Source organism: Oncorhynchus nerka, linkage group LG12, assembly GCF_034236695.1.
Source record: "Oncorhynchus nerka isolate Pitt River linkage group LG12, Oner_Uvic_2.0, whole genome shotgun sequence".
Lineage (NCBI taxonomy): Eukaryota > Metazoa > Chordata > Actinopteri > Salmoniformes > Salmonidae > Oncorhynchus > Oncorhynchus nerka.
This window is the reverse complement of record NC_088407.1, coordinates 41014878-41042119: the sequence shown is the minus strand read 5'-3', so window position 1 is coordinate 41042119 and position 27242 is coordinate 41014878. Positions and strand designations below refer to the sequence as shown.

Genomic DNA, 27242 nt, shown 5'->3' with positions numbered 1-27242 from the left:
CTTGGTAAATATTTTCTTCTTCTTGGACTGCACTGTTGGTTAAGGGATTGTAAAGTAAGCATTTCATGGTAAAGTCTACACTTGTTGTATTCGGCACATGTGACAAATAAAGTTTCATTTGATTGCAATTACTATTGTTAATAAAGCCTAGAGTGCTTAAGGGAGGGAAAAACACAATAATCCCTCGTCAATCCCTTTTACGTAATGAAAGAAAGATGTGTCATGTCCCTGTTTATTAAATCACCTTCTGAAATTTTAGGGCAGGTGGGACACAGAGAAGCCCCTACAGTACATCGAAAGGATCTAAGTTCTCAATCTCATAGTGCTTTGACTACGAGGAGGCTAGAGGTTGATTACACATGAGGCATACAATGCACCATAGTTCAGCTACTGCATAACAGAGTAACCTAGCGAACAAGTGTATGCACATTGTAATGAAACCAATCTTATGCAAACCTTGAAGAGAGAAAGAAAAGGGGGGAAAAAGAACAGACAAAGAAATAATTACGATGAATTGACTTACAGATATACATATAATGCACCAAGCAGTCAAATTCTAGCCTCTGGGTAGAAAGTATGCAAATGTGTTTGTTTATGCACATTTTGATGAATCCGACCATAGGCATCCTCCAAGTTTTAAGAGAGGTGAAAAGCCACAACCCAGAGGAATTACTAGCCTCTATCATATTCTATCATATTCATTCATAAAATAGCTTCGGGGGTTGTTGAACAAATTTTGTAAATTTCTCAACATACTGTTAACATAAAATCAAACTCTTCCACACAAATCAATTATCATCATTCTGTGGCCCATTTAATGATACATGGAACCACACCATGCGTCCTTGTGCTTTACAGAAATGTACCCATACTCTGCCTCGATTGCTTCAGCTGCAGAAAAAATGATGAACTGGAGTCCCTAATACAGAGACTATGGAGAGCTCGACTCTCCATCTTGACCTTGGAGTGCACTCTGTGCATATTTCAGAAAAATCCGGATGAACTGAGTTTTTTTGTTTCCTTCATGCTCCACCCTGGACCATTGCTGGGCTGCTTCTCTCCTGCAGACTGAAACGGAATGAATCTTTGGTAGTTTTTGGGGTTTGGACAGTCCAAGTCTGCAAACTCTTCCACGGGGGTTGGGCCGACGTCAGGTTGCTCCTCCTGGGAGAGAGGGGTCACCTCTGAAGGTCCACAAACACCAGGGTCAGGGTGACCAAGAACTGCCATATATGGGGCGTGGTAGGAGGAGACAGTGACCTTAGATCTGTAGGGATAGAGAAAGAAAGCTGGTGACTTAGATAATCTAGGGAGCATGATCCTTTTTCATTGAGCTAATGGGGATGACGTGTGGGGAACGTGTACGATTCTATGTATGATTTACGGAAGACTTTTCAACACATTTAATTGTTTTTAGTTGTTCTGAGGAGGACCATACAGAGGAGACTCTGGCATGTACAGTGCCATGAAAAACTATTTGCCCCCTTTCTGATTATCTCTATTGTTGCATATTTTTGACATTGAATGTTATCAGATCTTCAACGAAAACCTAATATTAGATAAAGGGAACCTGAGTTTACAAATAACAAAAAAATATATATTCTATTTATTTAAAAAAGTTATGCAACACCCAATTCCCCTGTGTGAAAAAGTAATTGCCCTCTGATCAACAACTACAATCAATAACTGGTTGTACCACCATTGCTGCAATGACAACAACCAAATGCTTCCTGTAGATGTTGATCAGTCTCTCAGATCGCTGTGGAGGAAATTTGGCCCACTCTTCCATGCAGAAATGCTTTAACTCAGCGCCATTTTTGTGTTTTCAAGCATGAACTGCTCATTTCAAGTCCTGCCACAACATCAATTGGGATTAGGTTTGGACTTTGACTAGGCCATTCCAAAACATAAAAGGTGTTGTTTTTAAGCCATTTTCATTTAGACTTAATTGTGTGTTTTGGATCATTGTATTGCTGCATGACCCAGCTGCACTTCAGCTTCAGCTCACAGACGGATGGCCTGACATTCTCCTGTAGAATTATCTGATACAGAGCAGAATTCATGTTTCCTTCTATTAAGGCAAGTCGTCCAGGTCCCGAGGCATCCCCAAACCATCACACTATATGCAAAATATGAAAAAGTAGAGAAAATTAGAAAGGGGCAAATACTTTTTCACAGCACTGTAGATGTGGTGTGATTTCTCCCAATGTAGTACCACAATACTTCAGAGGCAGCTCATCCACAAGTATGCTGTCTACTTACTGCTGAAATACAGTGGAAGTCGGAAGTTTACATACAATTCCTGACATAGGTCAGTTAGGATCACCATTTTAAGAATGTGAAATGTCAGAAAAATAGCAGAGAGAATGATTTATTTCCGCTTTTATTTATTTCATCACATTCCCAGTGGGTCAGAAGTTTATATACACTCAATTAGTATTTGGTAGCATTGCCTTTGAATTGTTTAACTTGGGTCAAACGTTTTGATTAGCCTACCACAATAAGTTGGGTGAATTATGGCCCATTCCTTCTGACAGAGCTGGTGTAACTCAGTCAGGTTTGTAAAGGCCTCTTTGCTCGCACATGCTTTTTCAGTTCTGCCCACAAATTTTCTATGGGATTGAGGTCAATGCTTTGTGATGGCCATTCCAACACCTCGACTTTGTTGTCCTTAAGCCATCTTGCCACAACTTTGGAAGTATGCTTGGGGTCATTGTCCATTTGGAAGACCCATTTGCGACCAAGCTTTAACTTCCTGACTGATGTCTTGAGATGTTGCTTCAATATTTCCACATCATTTTCCATCCTCCCCATTTTTCCTCCAAACATAATGATCATTACATTCTTCCGGCGCCGACAGAGATGGCCGCCTCGCTTCGCGTTCCTAGGAAACTATGCAGTTTTTAGTTTTTTTACGTGTTATTTCTTACATTAGTACCCCAGGTCATCTTAGGTTTCATTACATACAGTCGAGAAGAACTACTGAATATAAGATCAGCGTCAACTCACCATCAGTACGACCAAGAATATGTTTTCCGCGACGCGGATCCTGTGTTCTGCCTTACAAACAGGACAACGGAATGGATCGCATGCAGCGACCCAAGAAAACGACTCCGAAAAAGAGGGAAACGTAGCGGTCTTCTGGTCAGACTCCGGACAAGGGCACATCGTGCACCACTCCCCAGCATTCTTCTTGCCAATGTCCAGTCTCTTGAAAACAAGGTTGATGAAATCCGAGCAAGGGTAGCATTCCAGAGGGACATCAGAGACTGCAATGTTCTCTGCTTCACGGAAACATGGCTTACTGGGAAGACGCTATCCGATGCGGTGCAGCCAACGGGTTTCTCCACGCATCGCGCTGACAGAAACAAACATCTTTCTGGTAAGAAGAGCGTGACTCATGACTAAGTCATGACTAACGAGACATGGTGTGATGAAGGAAACATACAGGAACTCAAATCCTTCTGTTCACCTGATTTAGAATTCCTCACAATCAAATGTAGACCGCATTATCTTCCAAGAGAATTCTCTTCGATTATAATCACAGCCGTATATATCCCCCCCCAAGCAGACACATCGATGGCTCTGAACGAACTTTATTTAACTCTTTGCAAACTGGAAACCATTTATCCGGAGGCTGCATTCATTGTAGCTGGGGATTTTAACAAAGCTAATCTGAAAACAAGACTCCCTAAATTTTATCAGCATATCGATTGCGCAACCAGGGGTGGTAAAACCTTGGATCATTGTTACTCTAACTTCCGCGACGCATATAAGACCCTGCCCCGCCCCCTTTCGGAAAAGCTGACCACGACTCCATTTTGTTGATCCCTGCCTACAGGCAGAAACTTAAACAAGAGGCTCCCACGCTGAGGTCTGTCCAACGCTGGTCAGACCAAGCTGACTCCACACTCCAAGACTGCTTCCATCACGTGGACTGGGACATGTTTCGTATTGCGTCAGATGAAAATATTGACGAATACGCTGATTCGGTGTGCGAGTTCATTAGAACGTGCGTCGAAGATGTCGTTCCCATAGCAACGATAAAAACATTCCCAAACCAGAAACCATGGATTGATGGCAGCATTCGCGTGAAACTGAAAGCGCGAACCACTGCTTTTAATCAGGGCAAGGTGTCTGGTAACATGTCCGAATATAAACAATGCAGCTATTCCCTCCGCAAGGCTATTAAACAAGCTAAGCGTCAATACAGAGACAAAGTGGAATCTCAATTCAATGGCTCAGACACAAGAGGCATGTGGCAGGGTCTACAGTCAATCACGGACTACAAGAAGAAACCCAGCCCAGTCACGGACCAGGATGTCTTGCTCCCAGGCAGACTAAATAACTTTTTGCCCGCTTTGAGGACAATACAGTGCCACTGACACGGCCTGCAACGAAAACATGCGGTCTCTCCTTCACTGCAGCCGAGGTGAGTAAGACATTTAAACGTGTTAACCCTCGCAAGGCTGCAGGCCCAGACGGCATCCCCAGCCGCGCCTCAGAGCATGCGCAGACCAGCTGGCCGGTGTGTTTACGGACATATTCAATCAATCCCTATACCAGTCTGCTGTTCCCACATGCTTCAAGAGGGCCACCATTGTTCCTGTTCCCAAGAAAGCTAAGGTAACTGAGCTAAACGACTACCGCCCCGTAGCACTCACTTCCGTCATCATGAAGTGCTTTGAGAGACTAGTCAAGGACCATATCACCTCCACCCTACCTGACACCCTAGACCCACTCCAATTTGCTTACCGCACAAATAGGTCCACAGACGATGCAATCTCAACCACACTGCACACTGCCCTAACCCACCTGGACAAGAGGAATACCTATGTGAGAATGCTGTTCATCGACTACAGCTCGGCATTCAACACCATAGTACCCTCCAAGCTCGTCATCAAGCTCGAGACCCTGGGTCTCGACCCCCGCCCTGTGCAACTGGGTACTGGACTTCCTGACGGGCCGCCCCAGGTGGTGAGGGTAGGCAACAACATCTCCTCCCGCTGATCCTCAACACGGGGCCCCACAAGGGTGCGTTCTGAGCCCTCTCCTGTACTCCCTGTTCACCCACGACTGCGTGGCCACGCACGCCTCCAACTCAATCATCAAGTTTGCGGACGACACAACAGTGGTAGGCTTGATTACCAACAACGACGAGACGGCCTACAGGGAGGAGGTGAGGGCCCTCGGAGTGTGGTGTCAGGAAAATAACCTCACACTCAACGTCAACAAAACTAAGGAGATGATTGTGGACTTCAGGAAACAGCAGAGGGAACACCCCCTATCCACATCGATGGAACAGTAGTGGAGAGGGTAGCAAGTTTTAAGTTCCTCGGCATACACATCACAGACAAACTGAATTGGTCCACTCACACTGACAGCGTCGTGAAGAAGGCGCAGCAGCGCCTCTTCAACCTCAGGAGGCTGAAGAAATTCGGCTTGTCACCAAAAGCACTCACAAACTTCTACAGATGCACAATCGAGAGCATCCTGGCGGGCTGTATCACCGCCTGGTACGGCAACTGCTCCGCCCTCAACCGTAAGGCTCTCCAGAGGGTAGTGAGGTCTGCACAACGCATCACCGGGGGCAAACTACCTGCCCTCCAGGACACCTACACCACCCGATGTTACAGGAAGGCCATAAAGATCATCAAGGACATCAACCACCCGAACCACTGCCTGTTCACCCCGCTATCATCCAGAAGGCGAGGTCAGTACAGGTGCATCAAAGCTGGGACTGAGAGACTGAAAACAGCTTCTATCTCAAGGCTATCAGACTGTTAAACAGCCACCATTGAGTGGCTGCTGCCAACACACTGTCATTGACACTGACCCAACTCCAGCCACTTTAATAATGGGAATTGATGGGAAATGATGTAAATATATCACTAGCCACTTTAAACAATGCTACCTTATATAATGTTACTTACCCTACATTATTCATCTCATATGCATACGTATATACTGTACTCTACATCATCGACTGCATCCTTATGTAATACATGTATCACTAGCCACTTTAACTATGCCACTTTGTTTACTTTGTCTACATACTCATCTCATATGTATATACTGTACTCGATACCATCTACTGTATGCTGCTCTGTACCATCACTCACTCATATATCCTTATGTACATATTCTTTATCCCCTTACACTGTGTATAAGACAGTAGTTTTAGAATTGTTAGTTAGATTACTTGTTGGTTATCACTGCATTATCGGAACTAGAAGCACAAGCATTTCGCTACACTCGCATTAACATCTGCTAACCATGTGTATGTGACAAATAAAATTTGATTTGATTTGATTTGATTAGATTATGGCCAAATAGTATTGTTTCATCAGACCAGAGAGGACATTTCTCCAAAAAGTACAATATTTGTCCCCATGTGTAGTTGCAAACTGTAGTCTGGCTTTTTTATGGCGGTTTTGGAGCAGTGGCTTCTTCCTTGCTGAGTGGCATTTCAGGTAATGTCGATATAGGACTCGATTTACTGTGGATATAGATACTTTTGTCCAGGTTTCCTCTAGCATCTTCACAAGGTCTTTTGCTGTTGTTCTGGGATTGATTTGCACTTTTTGCACCAAAGTACGTTCATCTCTAGGACACAGAACACGTCTCCTTCCTGAGCAGTATGACGGCTGCGTGGTCCCATGGTGCTTATACTTGCGTACTATTGATTGTACAGATGAACATGGTACCTTCAGGCATTTGGAAATTGCTCCCAAGGATGAACCAGACTTGTGGTGGTCTACAATTATTTTCTGAGGTCTGGGTTGATTTCTTTTGATTTTCCCATGATGTCAAGCAAAGAGGCTCTGAGTTTGAAGGTAGGCCTTGAAATACAGTGCCTTGCGAAAGTATTCGGCCCCCTTGAACTTTGCGACCTTTTGCCACATTTCAGGCTTCAAACATAAAGATATAAAACTGTATTTTTTTGTGAAGAATCAACAACAAGTGGGACACAATCATGAATTTGAACGACATTTATTGGATATTTCAAACTTTTTTAACAAATCAAAAACTGAAAAATTGGGCGTGCAAAATTATTCAGCCCCTTTACTTTCAGTGCAGCAAACTCTCTCCAGAAGTTCAGTGAGGATCTCTCAATGATCCAATGTTGACCTAAATGACTAATGATGATAAATACAATCCACCAGTGTGTAATCAAGTCTCCGTATAAATGTACCTGCACTGCGATAGTCTCAGAGGTCCGTTAAAAGCGCAGAGAGCATCATGAAGAACAAGGAACACACCAGGCAGGTCCGAGATACTGTTGTGAAGAAGTTTAAAGCCGGATTTGGATACAAAAATATTTCCCAAGCTTTAAACATCCCAAGGAGCACTGTGCAAGCGATAATATTGAAATGGAAGGAGTATCAGACCACTGCAAATCTACCAAGACCTGGCCGTCCTTCTAAACTTTCAGCTCATACAAGGAGAAGACTGATCAGAGATGCAGCCAAGAGGCCCATGATCACTCTGGATGAACTGCAGAGATCTACAGCTGAGGTGGGAGACTCTGTCCATAGGACAACAATCAGTCGTATATTGCACAAATCTGGCCTTTATGGAAGAGTGGCAAGAAGAAAGCCATTTCTTTAAGATATCCATAAAAAGTGTTGTTTAAAGTTTGCCACAAGCCACCTGGGAGACACACCAAACATGTGGAAGAAGGTGCTCTGGTCAGATGAAACCAAAATTGAACTTTTTGGCAACAATGCAAAATGTTATGTTTGGCGTAAAAGCAACACAGCTCATCACCCTGAACACACCATCCCCACTGTCAAACATGGTGGTGGCAGCATCATGGTTTGGGCCTGCTTTTCTTCAGCAGGGACAGGGAAGATGGTTAAAATTGATGGGAAGATGGATGGAGCCAAATACAGGACCATTCTGGAAGAAAACCTGATGGAGTCTGCAAAAGACCTGAGACTGGGACGGAGATTTGTCTTCCAACAAGACAATGATCCAAAACATAAAGCAACATCTACAATGGAATGGTTCAAAAATAAACATATCCAGGTGTTAGAATGGCCAAGTCAAAGTCCAGACCTGAATCCAATCGAGAATCTGTGGAAAGAACTGAAAACTGCTGTTCACAAATGCTCTCCAATCAACCTCACTGAGCTCGAGCTGTTTTGCAAGGAGGAATGGGAAAAAATGTCAGTCTCTCGATGTGCAAAACTGATAGAGACATACCCCAAGCGACTTACAGCTGTAATCGCAGCAAAAGGTGGCGCTACAAAGTATTAACTTAAGGGGGCTGAATAATTTTGCACGCCCAATTTTTCAGTTTTTGAAATGTTAAAAAAGTTTGAAATATCCAATAAATGTCGTTCCACTTCATGATTGTGTCCCACTTTTTGTTGATTCTTCACAAAAAATACAGTTTTATATCTTTATGTTTGAAGCCTGAAATGTGGCAAAAGGTCGCAAAGTTCAAGGGGGCCGAATACTTTCGCAAGGCACTGTACATCCACAGGTACACCTCCAATTGACTCAAATGTTGTCAATTAGCCTATCTCAGAAGCTTCTAAAGCCATGCCATCATTTTCTGGAATTTTCCAAGCTGTTTAAAGGCACAGTCAACTTAGTGTATGTAAACTTCTGACCCACTGGAATTGTGATTACAGTGAATTATAAGTGAAATTTGTGAAGTGGTTGAAAAATACGTTTTAGTGACTCCGACCTAAGAGTATGCAAACTTCCGACTTCAACTGTACATGAAGTATAAGACAATTCCTCAAACAGTTAAGAGGTTCATTAAACATGACCATTTGTACATTTTTTGGTAGTATTTTCACTGAACCTTGTTTATCAGCAAAGAGACCCAGCCAACAGTCTCAAGTTTACAAGTGAGAAAGCATCTAATGTCTAATATTTCATGGGAGTTGCTGATATCTTCCATTGGGAGGATACTTAACATGATTCAAAAAGCCATTACCTTAAGTAATATAAGTAATGAGTAAAATAAAATGTTCCATTGCATTAAACATCTATCTTTTTTAGGTCAACAAGACAGTAACATTTTCTGGCTTGCATAACATTTAAAAGCAGCTGTTCGATCATTCCCTCTAAAATGTAATTTCACTGACGATACCTGAAACATCCATAAAGAAAAATGAAAAATACAGCGGCATAGCTGTACTCTTGGAGAGCAAATGTGAGAGAGCTAACAATAGAGCTCTCTCAGTCCTTGAATTTTAGTTCCCAAGAGGAATAATACGAATGTATATGTTATTATAAGCCTTGCCTCTTCATGGTTGATTGGTTCTGGATGATGTATGGATGTCATGAATTCCCAGGTATAAACAAAAAAAAGCACTTACTGTTGGGTGGAGGGTCTTTACATTCTCCTTCCTCAATGGTGACATCATCTATGGCGATATCGCCTTCTATACCCGGACCACGAATTCCTTCCAGAACCAACTACCAAAATGGCATAAGACAGACAAAAACAAAACTTGTTTACACCAACTGCTTAAATGTCTTACTGCTACTAACTCAATGGCTCATTCTGTGAAACATATACTATAGCAAAATATATAGGACAAATGTTTATATAAGACATGGCATAAGGGGGAAGCACAGATCAAGGCAGTTTTGTACCTTAGGGCCACCATAGTTCTGCATTGGTGACCCACTGCTCCTCCCAAAGAGTTGTACCCACCTGGAAAGAGGCTATTGGGTGGATGTTGACTTTGGCTTGCTTCCATCGGTCCCCTTGGTTCCCGACCAAGTTCCACAAGGAACTGTCTGAGCCTGAGTGTCCCTTCTGCCGTAGGTACGCGTTCAACGCCCCTAGAGGAGAAAACATAATGCACTTTATGGACAACATGGCCAGCTCAATCAAGCACAGCTTCAGTATTTGAAAGATTTCAAGTACAATTGGAACCCAGGTCTGATATCCTCGATCATATATGTCCTCATCATGGCAGCACTTATCCTTATGTGTTGAGACTTTACTCATCATTAATGTATGACCTTATACTATTAACAAAACACATAAAAGCTCATTACTGCAAATATTACATGTCTCAAGGGGTCTACACATTAACCTTCCCTTATTGGGTGTGCTTTTACTGAGTGGAATGTATGAATTGGCTAACATAATTTACTTCTCAGGGGATGATCATGAGAGTTAAATCTTGTATGTTTTTTCCCCCAGTGCAAACGAGGCGATGCCAAAGAGAGTGCTCAGAGGCCAAACTAGACGAGCCCTCAGCTACAATATGCTACATCCCTGTGAGGGGAGCCTTAAGTGGATCTCACTGGATGATCAAAAATAAACAACGACAGATCCCTGAAAATACCCACTACTTCAAATGAGAACTCAAAGTCTCTCCACCACTCACTCACTTATTCTGCACTCACTCATTCTGCAGGTTGTCTTTCTTTCTCTAACGGAAACCAATGAAAAAAGAAAGACAGGAAAGAAGGACACGCCGTCAGCCATTTTTGACTCCGGCTGCTGGTTTCTGAGGCTGAGCAAGCAGAGAAAGAGAGGGCCCATTGAGACCTGCGTGGATTAAGTTGACACGTCCTATTCAGAATCCCGACAGCTTTGCGGAGCAGAAAATTTAAGTTGCAGGCATGTCTGGCAGGTCAGAGGACACACCCATCGCTCAGGTGCAACTGTCTGACACCGCAACAACAGGAGGCCATGAGCAGGGTGTGAGAAGCCAACCTTGGCGACAGAAGCAGGGGAGCCTGACTAGATTTTGATGGATGATAAGGCTATTAATATTCAAAATGGAAGGTTTGTTAACACCCAGAAATAGTGAGTTTTTTTCTTGTGTAGTGTTCAATTTCCATTTCCACCAATTCCCGGGGGGCTTCACATATTCCAGTGTGGAAGTGTTACTGAGTGGTTGCCGAATTAAAAAAGAAAGGTGGGAGTACAACTTGAGTGGTAAGCAAACACTTATCTAATCATCAGGGAGGTACCGAACAGGGAAATAGGGGATTTGATTGCAAGTAGATGCTAATGGAAAGCTCTCAGGTGTGTACTTAACAAATCAAACACACTCTATGCTAGATTTGCCTGATGAAATAGCTACAATGCAGAATTTGCATTAATCCTTGTAATTTACACTACATTACCAAAAGTATGTAGACACCTGCTCGTTGAACATCTCATTCCAAAATCATGGGCATTAATATGGTGTTGGTCCCTCTTTGCTGCTATAACAGCCTCCAATCTTCTGGGAAGGCTTTCCACTAGATGTTGGAGACTTTCTTCCATTCAGCCACAAGATAATTAGTGAGGTCGGGCACTGATGTTGGGTGATTAGGCCTGGCTCACAGTCAGGCATTCAAATCCATCCCAAAGGTGTTGATGGGGTTGAGGTCAGGGCTCTGTGCAGGCCAATCAAGTTCTTCCACACCAATCTCGACAAACCATTTCTGTATGGACCTCACTTTGTGTATGGGGGCATTGTCAAGCTGAAACAGGAAAGGGCCTTCCCCAAACTATTGCCACAAAGTTGGAAGCACAGAATCATCCAGAATGTTATTGTATGCTGTCGTGAGAAGATTTCCATTCATTGGAACTAAGGGGCCTATCACAAACCATGAAAAACAGCCTCAGACCATTATTCCTTCATACGCCAAATCCAGATTTGTCTGTCGGACTGCCAGGTGGTGTAGCATGATTTATCACTCTAGAGAACGCACTCTAAAGATGGCATCCTATGACGGAGCCACGTTTATAGTCACTGAGCTCTTCAGTAAGGCCATTTTACTGCCAATGTTGGGCTATGGAGATCGCAAGTCTGTGTGCTCGATTTTATACACCCGCAGCAACGGGTGTGGCTGAAATAGCCAAATCCACTAATTTGAAGAGGTGTTCACATATTTTTGTATAGTGTGCATTTCATTCCTAATAGCACTAAGGCACTGTTCCACAACTGGCATTTGGCACGTGGGTGATTTTATGTAAATGGGAAGTGTATTCCCACACATAATAGAGATATATATATGATCACATACAATGTAAGCAATGTTAGAAATATGATATTGTTTGGGTCAATTTGCAGTCCACAAATATTTTGGAATTGCAGTTGAAGTCAGAAGTTTACATAGTCATTAAAACTCATTTTTTCAACCACTCCACACATTTCTAGTTAACAAACTATAGTTTTGGCAAGTCGGTTAAGGACACCTACTTTGTACATGACACAAGTAATAATTGTTCACAGACAGATTATTTCACTTATAATTCACTCTATCACAATTCCAGTGGGTCAGAAATTGACATACACTAAGTTGACTGTGCCTTTAAATAGCTTGGAAAATTCCAGAAAATTATGTCATGGCTTTAGAAGCTTCTGATTTGAGTCAATTGGAGGTGTATCTGTGGATGTATTTCAAGGCCTACCTTCAAACGCAGTGCCTCTTTGCTTGACATCATGGGAAAACCAAAATAAACGTTAATCTGTACAAACAATAGTACGCAAGTATGAACACCATGGGACCACGCAGCTGCTCAGGAAGGAGACGTGTTCTGTCTCCTAGAGACGAAAAGTGAAGATGCTGGATGTACAAACAGGTACAAAAGGATCTATATCCACAGTAAAATTAGTCCTATATCGACATAACCTGAAAGGCCGTTCTGCAAGGAAGAAGCCACTGCTCCAAAACCGCCATAAAAAAGCCAGACTACGGTTTGTAACTGCACGTGGGGACAAAGATCGTACTTTTTGGAGAAATGTTCCCTGGTCTGATGAAACAAAGATAGAACTGTTTGGCCATAATGACCATCGTTATGTTTGGAGGAAAAAGGGGGAGGCTTGCAAGCCGAAGAACACCATCCCAACCGTGAAGTATGCAGCATCATGTTGTGGGGCTGCTTTGCTGCAGAAGGGACTGGTGCACTTCACAAAATAGATGGCATCACGAGGAAAATTATGTAGATATATTGAAGGAACATCTCAATACTTCAGTTTAGGAAGTTAAAGCTTTGTCGCAAATGGGTCTTCCAAATGGACAAGCATACTTCCAAAGCTGTGGCAAAATGGCTAAAGGACAACAAAGTCAAGGTATTGGAGTGGCCATCACAAATCCCTGACCTCAATCCTATAGAACATTTGTGGGCAGAAATGAAAAAAGTGTGTGCGAGCAAGGAGGCCTACAAAACTGACTGAGTTACACCAGCTGTCAGGAGGAATGGGCCAAAATTCACCCAACTTATTGTGGGAAGCTTGTGGAAGGCCACTCAAAATGTTTTAAAGTTAAACAATTTAAAGTAAACTTACAACTTCAACTCTATATTCCGGCCCCCATATGCTCAAGAAAAAAAAAGAAAGAAAAAAAAACACCCCCGGCTGAATATAGTTGATGATCCCTTCACTAGGGGCACCTTACCTATGTGTTTCCCATACATATGGTAGTAGAAGCCAAAGCAGTAGGTGGGAGCGGCGGTCACAGTCCCATAGGGACTTTTGTGGGCGACGTTGAATGTGGGGGTCAACAGTCGAGCCTTTTCTCCCTCCAGGCGAGGTCGAGACGTCTCAATGTACATGTAGAAACCTGTATGTTGGAAAAACAACAATCAATGTCCATGTAGAAACCCGTATGATAGCAAAACAACACTGATTAAACATTACATCATACTTTTTGAGAGACCATTAGAATTGAAAACCAAACGGCAGAGTTCACCTCTCTATAATAACTGCTACAAAACTGTAGCTAAGGCACATGCCGTTAGCAGTCCATAAACTGTTGTGGTATTGGGAGAGTTTTCTGAACACTGCACTGCAATTTTCTGACAAGGGACATGAAAAGTTGAAATTGTGTACAGTGCAATCCATAAAACTGGCTTGCTCTGTGGATACCAATCAGATAAAAAGAGTTTCATCTTCTTAGAGCAAGTTATGTTGGGAATTCAAAAAGCAGATGACTTGAACTGAAAGAAAAACAAACGGACTGGGAAACTTTGAGCCTCGTGTTTCATTGTAAAGCAATGCATTATTTATGACATTATTCATCGTAAAATGCCCTAAAACACTTAAACAAATGTATCCCGAGTAGTCCCACCATTTATTTGGTTTAATTTAACGGCTGGGGCTTTTGGCATTTAACAAGTGGATGGAATTGTCGAATTGATTCTACTTTTGGGGGAATGGCTACTGCTAGCTCCCTCAGGCGGTCGTCGATGGGCAGGTAGTGACAGACACTCAAATTTCATAATGCTGCCCACGGCACTGCAGATGTCCATCACGGCTCACACACACCCTATAGAGACAGAGCACAAAGAGGAGGAGGAGATGGAGGCAGGTGAAGTGGTACTATACAGCAGGGAAGCATACCCAATTCCAGAAAAGAAAGGTACAAATGGGAACTGCAAAGAAAACTAACATATCACACGCATGACAAGTCTAACAAAGCATTATAACTGCATCATATACAGTATTTGATACACTGAGAACAAGTATTTGATACACTGCCGATTTTGCAGGTTTTCCTACTTACAAAGCATGTAGAGGTCTGTAATTTTTTTAATCATAGGTACACTTCAACTGTGAGAGACGGAATCTAAAACAAAAATCCAGAAAATCACGTTGTATGATTTTTAAGAAATTAATTTGCATTTTATTAATATTTGGTACATTTGTATTTGCTAGCCTTCCACTAGACTTGAGAATTCAATAAATCATTTTAACATGAATAAAGGCTTGCTAAATGTAGCATTTTGACATCCTTCCGTCAACCCTGTCAGTGTCACTTCAAGGTAGATTTTAACCCATCCACTCCCAAAACTTCTCTAAGTTTCACCATCATTGTAAAGCCTTAGTTATTTTGTTGCTTTGACCGTAATTTCTGAAGATCTTTTTTTATTGTGATTTTTATGTGATTAGTGATTAATTGACATCTGTCCCTGATTTTAAAGTCAACCTTGTTACGTAAACTTAACTCTCATTTTAATATGGTGAAACTATTGTTTTTTAAAATAACATCTAATCATCAAATCACAGTAAAAGCAGCTGGTTCTTAGCCGTTTTCTGGTCCTTTGTGGTGGAAAACTGAGTGGGACGGGCATAGCACATAGATAGACAGGCTAGAAATGTTTTAACAGTAAAAACATTTTTGTGAAGCTTGCATTCAATTGCCACTCCCTGTTGCACACAACAAGTTTCCATTCCCCCTGTCACAATGGACTTTATGACTGATTTAAGAAGAAATCGTCAACCCTGATATGGTCAACCTTTTTTGGCACTTAATAGGCACTTTGTGATTTGCAATGGGAAAACTAGTTTTTTTACAAAGTTGAAAGTTGTTCTTTATGACAATGTTAAAATAAGATGAAATGACCAAGTTACACTTCACAAAAGGCACTGAATTGGTGGAATGACACAGGTAACATGTAGAGCAGTGGTCACCAAGCTTTTCTGAGTCAAGATCACTTTCGCAGTCAAAAGCAAGCTGAGATCTACCGCTCAGATTATTTTACTTAGAAAATGTAACATTAACCTAATTAAAAACAGTTCTGTAGGAATTACATTTGTGCAGTAGGCCTCAAACATTATCACAGCATATTGACTATATACCTGCCAATATTGTTCTTCTCAGACCATATAATATTTTAAAACTATAGCTTTTATAACAAAATAGACCAGTTGGTGTAGCACTTGCGAGGCACAGCTGGGCATAAATTGAAATTATTCCTTTTTTATTTTACTGGACTGATGGTCATGGTGCTTTCAAGACATCTCGGAACAAAAAAAACTAGGTGAAATCATCTTCAGGTCAGAAAGTCAGGGCTAGAAAGGTACCCGGGTTTCCGACTTGGAATTCCGAGTTGTATGACCGTTCACTCGATTTAGCCACAGAGCTCCCGGTCCACCGGGTATGTGGAGTTGGTAACACAAATGAAATGGTAACACATTTCCTACCTGGTACGCAGGGCTCCTGAATCAAGCGCACCTACCGCCAACAGTGCAACACCAATAAAAACACCAAGCCATCATTGGCTTTCTACAGAAATGTTTGGTGATCGACTAGGAATGCTTTGATCGACCGGTTGGTGACCACTGATGTAGAGAATACTAAGTACATTTCAAACATTGTTTCAAATATGGATTCATTCAACAATGCACCTGCATAAATGTTCTTGAAATGTTTTCTACATTAATGCACTTGTATACTTGCATGGCTAAAGTGACAGACTGAGGCTGACTCCAGAGTCTGGGGAGGCTCTTTGATGTTGTCGGCATGAAACGTCGATAATGAAGGGGGCTGTGCTTTTACAGTGGATGGCTCTCCTCCGTGTCTCTCTTACTCACCAAATACCCACACACTCAGCCACGAGAACCGCCCCCCTTGCTTTACAACTGATGAGTGTCATAACCAATGAGCGCGATCACTCAAAACAAAGCAAAAACAAATTTTAACGTGGTGGGACTCAATGAGAGTTAAAAGCTTGATTGTGCCACATGGTCTGGTGTCAGCCAGTCCATTTGTATACATCGTCCCTTAGAAATGTCAAACAACAATTATAGATTTGGCGATCAAATTTTAGAAAGTACATTAGTTGCAAATGATCAGTAACGCGATTTTGCAATAACCAATTCCTGATATGTCATCCCATCATTGTCCACTACATGAGAGCAGAACAGAATGGAGAAATTAGTTGAAATTAGTTTCTTGGGTAAGAGTGTGCATGTGTGTGTGTGTATATTTGTGTGTGTGCTAACCTTGCTTGGAGCCCGCTCGGTCACTGCTGGGCCCGGTGTTGGGCGTGTACTTGGTGTCTCTGGTGGCGGCGCTGTGTCGGGTCCAGTCAAAGTCATCCGTCTTGTCTTGGGTGAACATACACACGGCCTCATCTTCAAAGCTGCACTGGAACTCTCCTGGTGGGGAAGACACACAGAGAATACATTTAGATGCTACTGCACAGGTCAGGAAAAAATTGATGTTATGCATTTTCAAACATGTTACTACAGATTACAAAAGGGGCTTAAAATGCATTATGAAGAATGTATTAATAGGTAATAATGTTGGACATTAAGGACCTGTGTATTGCGATTGATGATTAACATTAATTAACTGTGCATTACTCTTCACTTCTTTGTATTTATCTATGGCCTGTGTTAACTAAAACATTATCGTTGGCTTGGCTTATTAAATATTTCGATCAAAATGCCTAAGGTAGTCATAGCATTCATAGGAGTGATACTTACTCAAGTGAGGGTTGACTGGTGCTGAAGGGAAAAACAAAAGAGACGTAAATCATTTAGGTGTTCAAACTTCTGAAAGGAATGCCTGCGTTTAAGACTTCATTTCTACTCTCTTTAAATGTGTTATGTGGAAATATAAAAATGAATAACTACTTTGTTTGTCCCCGCAGTCTAATTTGCGGCAAAGTACAAGGGAGTAGTGAGGTGCCATCATTCCCTCTTATCATCTGGAGAGAGAGAGGGCTTATATACTGCAGAGGTCTAATGGAAGGCTCAAGTGAACTATACAGACCTGCATCTTTCTTAATTTAATTCACCACCTTCCCTATCTGCGCTCGCCAGGAACAGCGGCTGAGTCCTTCCCCAATCCCAATGAGGGATCAGAACTGCATGCCGGGCAGAGGTTTCGCAACAATGTGCCGTGGAGATAGTTGACCTGAAATTGATCCCAATTTCAACCAATCAACTGCCAGAAACGAATCTAAAGCATTCTTCAAGCACAGTAGGAGTTTGGGAGATGTATTCAGGCTGTAAACTTTCATGGTGAGCCGTCTGCACTAGAGTAAACAGAGTGTCCATTTGGTGGTGTAACAGATCAGTGTGGCCCAAGAGAAGTAGGGGCGGCAGGGTAACCTAGCGGTTAGAGCATTGGACTAGTAACCGGTAGGTTGCAAGTTCAAACACCTGAGCTGACAAGGTACAAATCGGTCGTTCTGCCCCTGAACAGGCAGTTAACCCACTGTTCCTAGGCTGTCATTGAAAATAAGAATTTGTTCTTAACTGACTTGCCTAGTTAAATAAAGGTCAAATTTAAAAAGTACAGCCAGAGGCCCATTGAATAGACTAATGATGAATTATCAGATATTTATTTGACCTTTATTTAACTAGGTAAGTCAGTTAAGAACAAATTCTTAGTTAGCTGCCTGATATGACCAGAACGCAAAAACAATAACACATTCAAAAAACAAAAACAACAGCAGATGTTCAATGGAAGAAGCTGCTATTATTAAAATTACGTCTGTACAAATAAATCGCATAGAAATGATCCCATTGTAAAGAGAACCGCCAATTGACTTATTTCATATTGAGGATTAAAATATGAAAATGCATGCGCCGGCATCAAATTATTGTCATTTGGGCAACTGTATAATATGGAGGTGTGGGTGGGTGGTTTTGTGGCAAATCGCATCAGATTTTCATTATTTGCCCATTTTTTACATAGTTTTCCCCCTTTCAGAGCTGCAATATTGATGCCAATTATGCATCGGGAAGTTCCACTTCCCCCACTACTAAACCACCCAGCTGTTTCCAAATTGAGTGAGGAGGATGTCGCCTTGGTGGAGAGGAGCAGATGCTGCTAGTTTGGAAACATGCTCTGCATTAGCACTGACTCTAATTGATAGGCTCTGTGCACTCGGTGCAGCAAGACAGCAATTAGAACTACAGAGGCAGGGAGGGGTGTAGGGAGGAAATAGGCTGGTAGGCGATGGTGGAAAACGCACATTTTATCAACATCGTTAAATAAAGATTCAAATTGGTGCATCTCTCTTTCGCTCGCCGTGTAGGATAGACTACATATCTGGAAGACTTAGGTAGTTGCACAAACACGTTTTCATAAGTGTACATAAAAAATGTATGTTTTTGTACATTCTGCTTTTCTCTTGTAGGCGTCACTTCATGAGACCATCTGAATATCCTTGTTTTCTGTATCAAACAGCTGCTGTACAATATTTACAGTGTGAACAAGAAGTAAACACAATTCTTGAGGCTAAAGTTGCTCAGAGAAAAACACATACTGTAACTCTAACACCAACACTTGTGGTTACGAAAGATGATCCAGTGTATCACACTGAAGTGTCTGCCCAGGCATGTCCTCGGGCCTTGAATGCTGTTATCCAGAGGACACAATTGTACGCAGTGCCACTGCACGTTGGAATCGAAAGGTGCAATGCTAGTATGCTACTGTACATACAGTGGGGAGAACAAGTATTTGATACACTGCCTATTTTGCAGGTTTTCCTACTTACAAAGCATGTAGAGGTCTGTAATTTTTATTATAGGTACACTTCAACTGTGAGAGACGGAATCTAAAGCAAAAATCCAGAAAATCACATTGTATGATTTTTAAGTAATTTGTTTGCATTTTATTGCATGACATAAGTATTTGATACATCAGAAAAGCAGAATTTAATATTTGGTACATAAACCTTTGTTTGCAATTACAGAGATCATACGTTTCCTGTAGTTCTTGACCAGGTTTGCACACACTACAGCAGGGATTTTGGCCCACTCCTCCATACAGACCTTCGCCAGATCCTTCAGGTTTCGGGGATGTCGCCGGGCAATACGGACTTTCAGTTCCCTCCAAAGATATTCTATCGGGTTCAGGTCTGGAGACTGGCTAGATCTGGCTGTGTGTTTCGGGTCGCTGTCATGCTGGAAGACCCAGCCACGACCCATCTTCAATGCTCTTACTGAGGGAAGGAGGTTGTTGGCCAAGATCTCGCAATACATGGCCCCATCCATCCTCCTCTCAATACGGTGCAGTCGTCCTGTCACCTTTGCAGAAAATCATCCCCAAAAAATTACGGTTGGGATGGTGTTCTTGGAGTTGTACTCATCCTTCTTCTTCCTCCAAACACGGCGAGTGGAGTTTAGACCAAAAAGCTCAATTTTTGTCTCATCAGACCACATGACCTTCTCCCATTCCTCCTCTGTATCATCCAGATGGTCATTGGCAAACTTCAGATGGGCCTGGACATGCGCCGGCTTGAGCAGGGGGACCTTGCGTGCGCTGCAGGATTTTAATCCATGACGGCGTAGTGTGTTACTAATGGTTTTCTTTGAGACTGTGGTCCCAGCTCTCTTCAGGTCATTGACCAGGTCCTGCCGTGTAGTTCTGGGCTGATCCCTCACCTTCCTCATGATCATTGATGCCCCACAAGGTGAGATCTTGCAGGGAGCCCCAGACCGAGGGTGATTGACCATCATCTTGAACTTCTTCCATTTTCTAATAATTGCGCCAACAGTTGTTGCCTTCTCACCAAGCTGCTTGCCTATTGTCCTGTAGCCCATCCCTGCCTTGTGCAGGTCTACAATTTTATCCCTGATGTCCTTATACAGCTCTCTGATCTTGGCCATTGTGGAGAGGTTGGAGTCTGTTTGATTGAGTGTGTGGACAGGTGTCTTTTATACAGGTAACAAGTTCAAACAGGTGCAGTTAATACAGGTAATGAGTGGAGAACAGGAGGTCTTTTTAAAGAAAAACTAACAGGTCTGTGAGAGCCGGAATTCTTACTGGTTGGTAGGTGAACAAAATTTGGGGATTTACAGAGCATCTGCCATTCAAAAATGAAAACATAGTTCCTATTTTTTGGATATCACTGCGCCCTTGTATGACTATCTATGAAATAGGCAGAATAGATAGCAAAATGACATGACAGGGATTTCATACTTTCCAATTCAATTTTCAAGAAAATAAAAACAAAGTTGTGGCTAAGCCCTGCTAAAATTATTTGCAACCACTAACAATGGGGTCAGTTGAGTGCAGCAGCAAATGAGCTGACGGGAAGCTACTGATTCGTGGCAGAACAGGCTGCGCTAGCGGCTTTATTGTGATAAAATAATGTTGCTAAAGAAGCTTTCTAGCTAGCTTATGGAGGAAGCATTTGGTGTTCAGCATTGAATGTGTACAGGTTAGCTTCCTATTCATATGAAGTGACTAGCTAAGAATTACTTTAGCAAGCTAATGGACACATTTAAGCTAGTTGTCATGCACATGGTCAACCTCCAGAAATACTGGCAGAATAGAAGATCTATCTGGGCACCCGAGTGGCACAGAGTGGCACAGCGGTCTAAGGCACTCCACCTCAGTGCTTGAGGCGTCACTACAGACACCCTGGTTTATATTCCAGGCTGTATCACAACCGGCTGTGATTGGGAGTCCCATAGGACGGCGCAAAATTGGCCCAGTTCTTAACTGACTTGCCTACTTAAATAAAGGTTACATAAAAAATAAAATAATCTGATATAAGACAATGAATCTGAACAGTGCAATAACTTATTGCTGTATTCCCTATATAGGCTACTTGCAATAATCTCCCTGTCTAGCTTGCTTTCAAAGGCCTCCTTCACCAAGCAATGTTTCTGATCTATGATCACAGCAACTTAAGCTCTGCCCGGTGATATACAACTAATATGGTATCTAACGTTTTCTAATGATGTACAGCAGTAGCATATCTGATGCTAAACCAACTAATGGTTTTGTCATCAAGCTCAGTGTAATTTCTTAGTTTAAGAGCCTGTGTACAAGGAATAAACAAAGGCAGGAAAGTTTGGGAACAAGTTTGTAGGTGCCCTTTGGAGGAGCTCATTGATATTTCCTCATGCAATTAAAATGCAGTTAATAATGTATAATGTATAATAAAACTAATGTATAATATAATAACAAGTTAATACAATGTTGTTAGAAGGGTAATTACAGTGTAAAGTCTTGCTACACAGGTGTAACCAAAAGTAATTCAAGGCACTCCTCAGATTTTAAACTGTAGTGATTAAAACAGTATCCAGGTTCTGGTTTATAAAATTAACAAATATGCAAAAAGAGGTCATTTGATGTTAGTGTGCTTTGTGTAATCTTGATGCAACTCATACAGACGGAGATTAAACGTGTCAGGTCAGATACATTTGCAGGAATCATCTGTTGATTGTCAGATAATCTGCAAATCATGTAAATACAATGTTGTTTCACTGGAGAAAAACACAAAAATAAATCTCAATATTTCAGGTCACGGTATCATCTTATGTGAACAATCATGTGTAACAATGTTTTCTCTCATATTCAAATAAATGTTATCAACAGGCCCTTAGTGTGTGTGTGAGTTTTGAGCATTTTATTGTATAATATGAGATGACTGAGCAATTATATTTTCCTCCATTGGTTTGCCAATTTGTTTGGCACCATCTGAGCATGCATTTGAACTGCAGCCATTGCAAACCTTGTTTAACAAACACAACTCAACCTTTGCCACAGGTCGTAACTGCCGGCTTAATATCTCTATGAGACAAACTCATTGAAAGGAGAACCAACAGGCATATTCAAAGATGAATATTAATCTCAATAAGTCACAAGTCAGTCTTAATAGGGGAGTAAGGGAATAGTCGTACATTAACTTACAAACATTCCCTTACCAATGTCCTTAGTGGTTGTATAAATTGTATTTGGAGAGTTTAATATAGCCTAAATAATTGTATGAGGAGTATAAGGGTCTCATACTGGTCATTACAGTATAGTCATTCCTGTATACAATAAAATGTGCTTTACCATGGGCTTAAAACTGTACACTGATGGGTTAAGTGTGTCACTGCTTCAACGGCGACCGTTTGAGTCCTGATGTCGTAGTTGCACCACAACCTATGGTCACACGGGACCTTAAACACTGTTAAGAGGAGACCGTAGAGTAGAGGTTAAAATGTCAAGTCAGGCGTGCCTGTCAGTATGGGCAACAACCATAACATGGACACAGCATATAGCATCGTCTCAAACTACAGGTCTGCAGGCCACAAATAAGCACTGATGTGGGCCGAGGGCTGGGAGTTTCAGACCTCTGAAATGGAACATATAGCATACTCCCCCCTAAGAACAGAATAATCAGTGGGTGGATGGAGAGCAATGCACTCTAGTGCTGCTATTACCTCACCTCACCTGGGCGCAGAGAACACATAATTAGATTAAATAGGCTGGAAGCATCTAATTAGTGCAGAAGGTCAGTGAACTGTTGTGTTTGCTTGCTAGTCAGAGCAACTCGTCACCAGAATGTAATTTTGTGTTTCTATGGGGTGGAACTAGCTGGCTGTGTGCGTGCGTGCATACTTCACATGCTAGGGCTGACAGCTGTAGGTTTGCACCAGGCGTGGATTTCAAAGGGCGTGGATTTCAAAGGGTGGAACTAGCATAGACCCAGGCTATTCATGCCTGGGAGAAAGAGGTCTCAAATCCTGGACAGAATTGTTTCTTGTGCTGCACTACAAGGGCTTCCATCTGTGTTGGTGTTGAAGCATTAAAGCGATGCTCAGGCTGTAATTCTGATTCCGCAGCCTTTTGTCCAGTCTTGAAAGGAGTTCATTTGTTGAACAGGTGGATTGGGCAGACATTTTCTATGACTCTTTTCATTCCCTTTGTAAGAATGTACCAAAAAGAGGATGGATTGAGACAAAACAGTAAATGAGAGTAGACAATGATTCTTCTCTGGTGTGGAACGTTGTCTACATAAAGACCAGTAATAACAGATGGGTAATTAAAATCCGCACCCCCACAACTACATTAAAATTGCATTTCATTCACAATTCCTTTAAGTTTGTACCCTCGGCTGAAATCCTTCATGGATGACTCCTGATACTTTTAAGTTTGTCTGCCCGTCGACTTCATTTTAATGCTTTACTTCCTCATTTTAAATATGAACACTTTTACTCAGTCAGTGACCTATGTAATTATATTTTCCCAACCAGTAGGGGTCCCTATTATCATATAATACTCACAAAATATGACAGCGTCTGAGTGGCTCTTACTGTGATATTTTCTTCAAGCCATGTTTACATGACTGTGTAATTATGACAACATCCATACAGGGCTAGGATAGGACCTAGTAATCAATGCTAATAGTCTACATCAGGGGTGTCAAAATACATTTTCTCCCGGGTACGCATATGGTCTTCAATGAGGTCCGGAGGGCCACACTGAAAATGTGTTACATTTCCACGCCATCAAAATTTAAAAAACATAGTCCTCTATCCATTTTTTAAAATGTAATTGTTGACACTCACTGACTCTCCATCTTTCCTTTAGTTGATTATTAGCGAGCTGGACACAGTCGAGAAACTGTATGAATGTAGGTCCATTATCATTTCGACACAGATTTGGTTTTGGTAATTTTAAAGTATATTGAGTTTGTCCCCCCCCCATTTTTTTGTTTTGTTTTACGCAAACCAGCCTGCCATATGTTTGACACCCCTGGTCTACATAGAACATTATGCCCATGTTACATATGGCGCTAGTCCTTACTGAAGAACATTCTGTCTTTACAGTACAATGCTGAGGGTCACATACATTGTGTACAATATACAACAATACAATACTCAATTGTGCGCATACATGGCCATGCTAGTCCCTACTGAAGAACATAGTCTGTACAATGCTGAGGGTCAAGTACATTAGTATACTACAATATAACATTGTGAGCATACACAGCATCTATTATGTACAGTCCAACTAGACAGAATGATTTCTGCTCACCACTGTATCTGATGATTCTGTCTGTGGAGTCTCCCTCTCCGAAGCGTGTGATGGGGGTAAGGCGGACCAGGTAGGCCTCGGGCTTGATGAGTTCCGTCAGGTTGTGGGTGATCAGCTCGCCCTTGGCAATTGCTCCCTCCATGGGGATCTCCTGCTCCCACCACCTCGACTGGCCCGTCTAGACAAAACATAGGAATCATTAAAATCATTAGAATCCCCTTTTGTAATGCTCCCACATTATAATCAATTCCCATTGATCCCCTTTCTGAACTCAAGGTCAAAGAAAACATCCTTAAAATCCATACTAATAGACAGTGGTGGAAAAAGTACTCAATACTCATACTTGAGTAGAAGTAAAGATACCTTAATAGAAAATGACTCAAGTAAAAGTAAGTCACGCAGTAAAATACTACTTGAGTAAAAGTTTTAAAGTATTTGTTTTTAAATATACTTAAGTATCAAAAGTAAATGTAGTTGCTAAAATATACTTATGTATCAAAAGTAAAAGTACAAATAATTTTAAAAAATCCTTATATTAAGCACACCAGACGGCACAATTTGTATTTTATTTACAGATAGACAGGGTCACACTCCAACATCATTTAAAAACAAAGCATTTGTGTTTAGTGAGTCCGCCAGATCAGAGGCAGTAGGGATGATCTCTTGATAAGTGTGCGAATTGGAACATTTTCTGTCTTGCTAAGCATTCATGATGTAACGAGTACTGTTGGGTGTCAGGGAAAATGTATGGAGTAAAAGGTACAACATTTTCTTTAGGACTATAGTGAAGTTTAAGTTGTCAAAAATATAAATCGTAAAGTAAAGATAACCCCAAAAACTACTTAATTAAGTAGTACTTTGAAGTATTTTTACTTAAGTACTTTACAAACATACCAAGTTTTTGCATGTCAGAATCATGTAATTACACATGAATAGCAGTTACTTTTGGGTATGTTTATTTAGGCAGAAATCTAGGACAAGGTGACATCACCTTAACTCTCATTTTAATACACCAATGGTAACATGATAATCTCTCACCTAATTTAAATAACTACCGCCTTGTAACCAACATTGGTGAAGGCAATGCAGTTGTCACTGACGGACCACATCCGTCAGTGCTGCTGTGAACCACATCACAAGCGACATGCCAAATGGGAGATGCATATCAAAAAATCATTAACCATGTTTCTATCCACAGTTTTTTTGCGATTAAAGCCATACCGTATAAAAAAAATTACGTCAGCTGTGATGGAAACAGGTAGTTTTGATACAATTTTATAAATGATGACAGATCATTTGTTCGTTCAACATGGTGGGATCTTTTTGTGTCGGTAAAATTAATTATGCGAGAAATGGCAGTGGAAATATTGATATAACAACCATCAAAATAAAGTAAACTTGGAGTCACACGATGACATGGTGTGTGGTCCTCCCAATGCAGTTTATTAGGCTACAGATGAGTTACGTTACGATGAACACTTTTTGAAAGTGCAAGGTGATCTTGATGCTCCTTTCCAATAAATAGAGGGTATTATTCTGGTGACATTTTTATCGATGCTTGACTGTAGTGAAGTAAAAGGAAAAGTTGGCAAAAATATTAATTGTAAATGAAAGTACAGATACATAAAAAAATGACTTAAGTAGTACTTTAAAGTATTTTTACTTAAGTACTTTACACCATTGCTAATAGAATACATTTTTTATTTAACCTTCATTTAACTAGGCAAGTCAGTTAAGAACAAATTCTTATTTACAATGACGGCCTACTGGGGAACAGTGGGTTAACTGCCTTGTTCAGGGGCAGAACGACAGATTTTTACCTTGTCAGCTCGGGGATTAGATCCAGCAACCCAACGCACTAACCACTAGGCTACCTGCCGCCCCATATTTAATGAATTACGTATTTTGCAAGGAAGTGCAACCATGACTACAGCCTCGAAAACACTTGATCTTAGTCCCATCTACCATAAAGTCAGACCAAACATCTGATTTAACAGCATTATCCAATAAGTTAAGTTGGATTTCAATTGTATTTCCTTAAATCCTTGTGTTCTCTGTCCCTAGATCACGGATATACAATTGAGATTCTCCCAAGTTTGCCCTCACTTAGCTGTATGTCAGTTTGTGTGATTCTGGAGGAATAACAAGTGAAGACAACCCCTAGAGACTGGGGCTACGTCACAATTCTCTGCCCTTTTATCCAAGTGTATACTTGCACACTTCCAGTCAAGAATTGAAAAAATGGTGGAATCTCTCTCCAGCCAATACTTACATCAATCTAAGATTGTTTTATTCATGATGAGAAGTGGTTTCCGGGTTGGAGCGAGCGGTCGCATCCGCGCTTCGGTCTGCTTCGGTCTGCAGGTTGTATAACTTTTCATTACATTTCATTACATTTCATTATAGTACAACGGTTTGATTTGTCTAATCTTAGCAATTTCTTCTTAGCTAGCTACATAGCCGTCTTTGTATCAAAGATAATTGCGTAATTATCGTATTTCGTCGTCCTCCTATCTGCCCAGCAGCTAGCCAGCTAGCTAACGTTCACCGTCTACCGTAGCACTGTAGTAACTATCACACTCAACTGAACGACTTGATTAGTGTAGTGTTAACTAGCTACATAGTTGTCTTTGCTGTCTTCGTATCCAAGATAATTGTGTAGTTTAGAGTGTGTAGTCTTAGAGTGATTATCTTAATTTACCGAGGTTAGCTAGCCAGCTATTTGTCGTCCTTAACGTAGGAGTCACTCCTAGCTAGCCAACAGC

At 41.4% G+C, this 27242-nt stretch overlaps 1 protein-coding gene across 1 annotated transcript in view; it reads right to left on the bottom strand.

The window, feature by feature from the left end:
- Positions 1 to 216: 216 nt before the first annotated feature.
- Positions 217 to 27242, bottom strand: part of LOC115138232 (MAM domain-containing glycosylphosphatidylinositol anchor protein 2-like) — a 223038-nt gene continuing 196012 nt past the window's right edge. The window contains exons 11-17 of the mRNA XM_029674883.2: positions 24478 to 24655; positions 17190 to 17210; positions 16704 to 16859; positions 13375 to 13539; positions 9680 to 9810; positions 9339 to 9438; positions 217 to 1267 (exon numbers count right to left, since the gene is read on the bottom strand). Of these exons, the coding sequence (XP_029530743.1) occupies positions 1179 to 1267; positions 9339 to 9438; positions 9680 to 9810; positions 13375 to 13539; positions 16704 to 16859; positions 17190 to 17210; positions 24478 to 24655 (840 nt within the window). The 3' untranslated portion in view covers positions 217 to 1178. The remainder of the gene's footprint in view (positions 1268 to 9338; positions 9439 to 9679; positions 9811 to 13374; positions 13540 to 16703; positions 16860 to 17189; positions 17211 to 24477; positions 24656 to 27242) is intronic.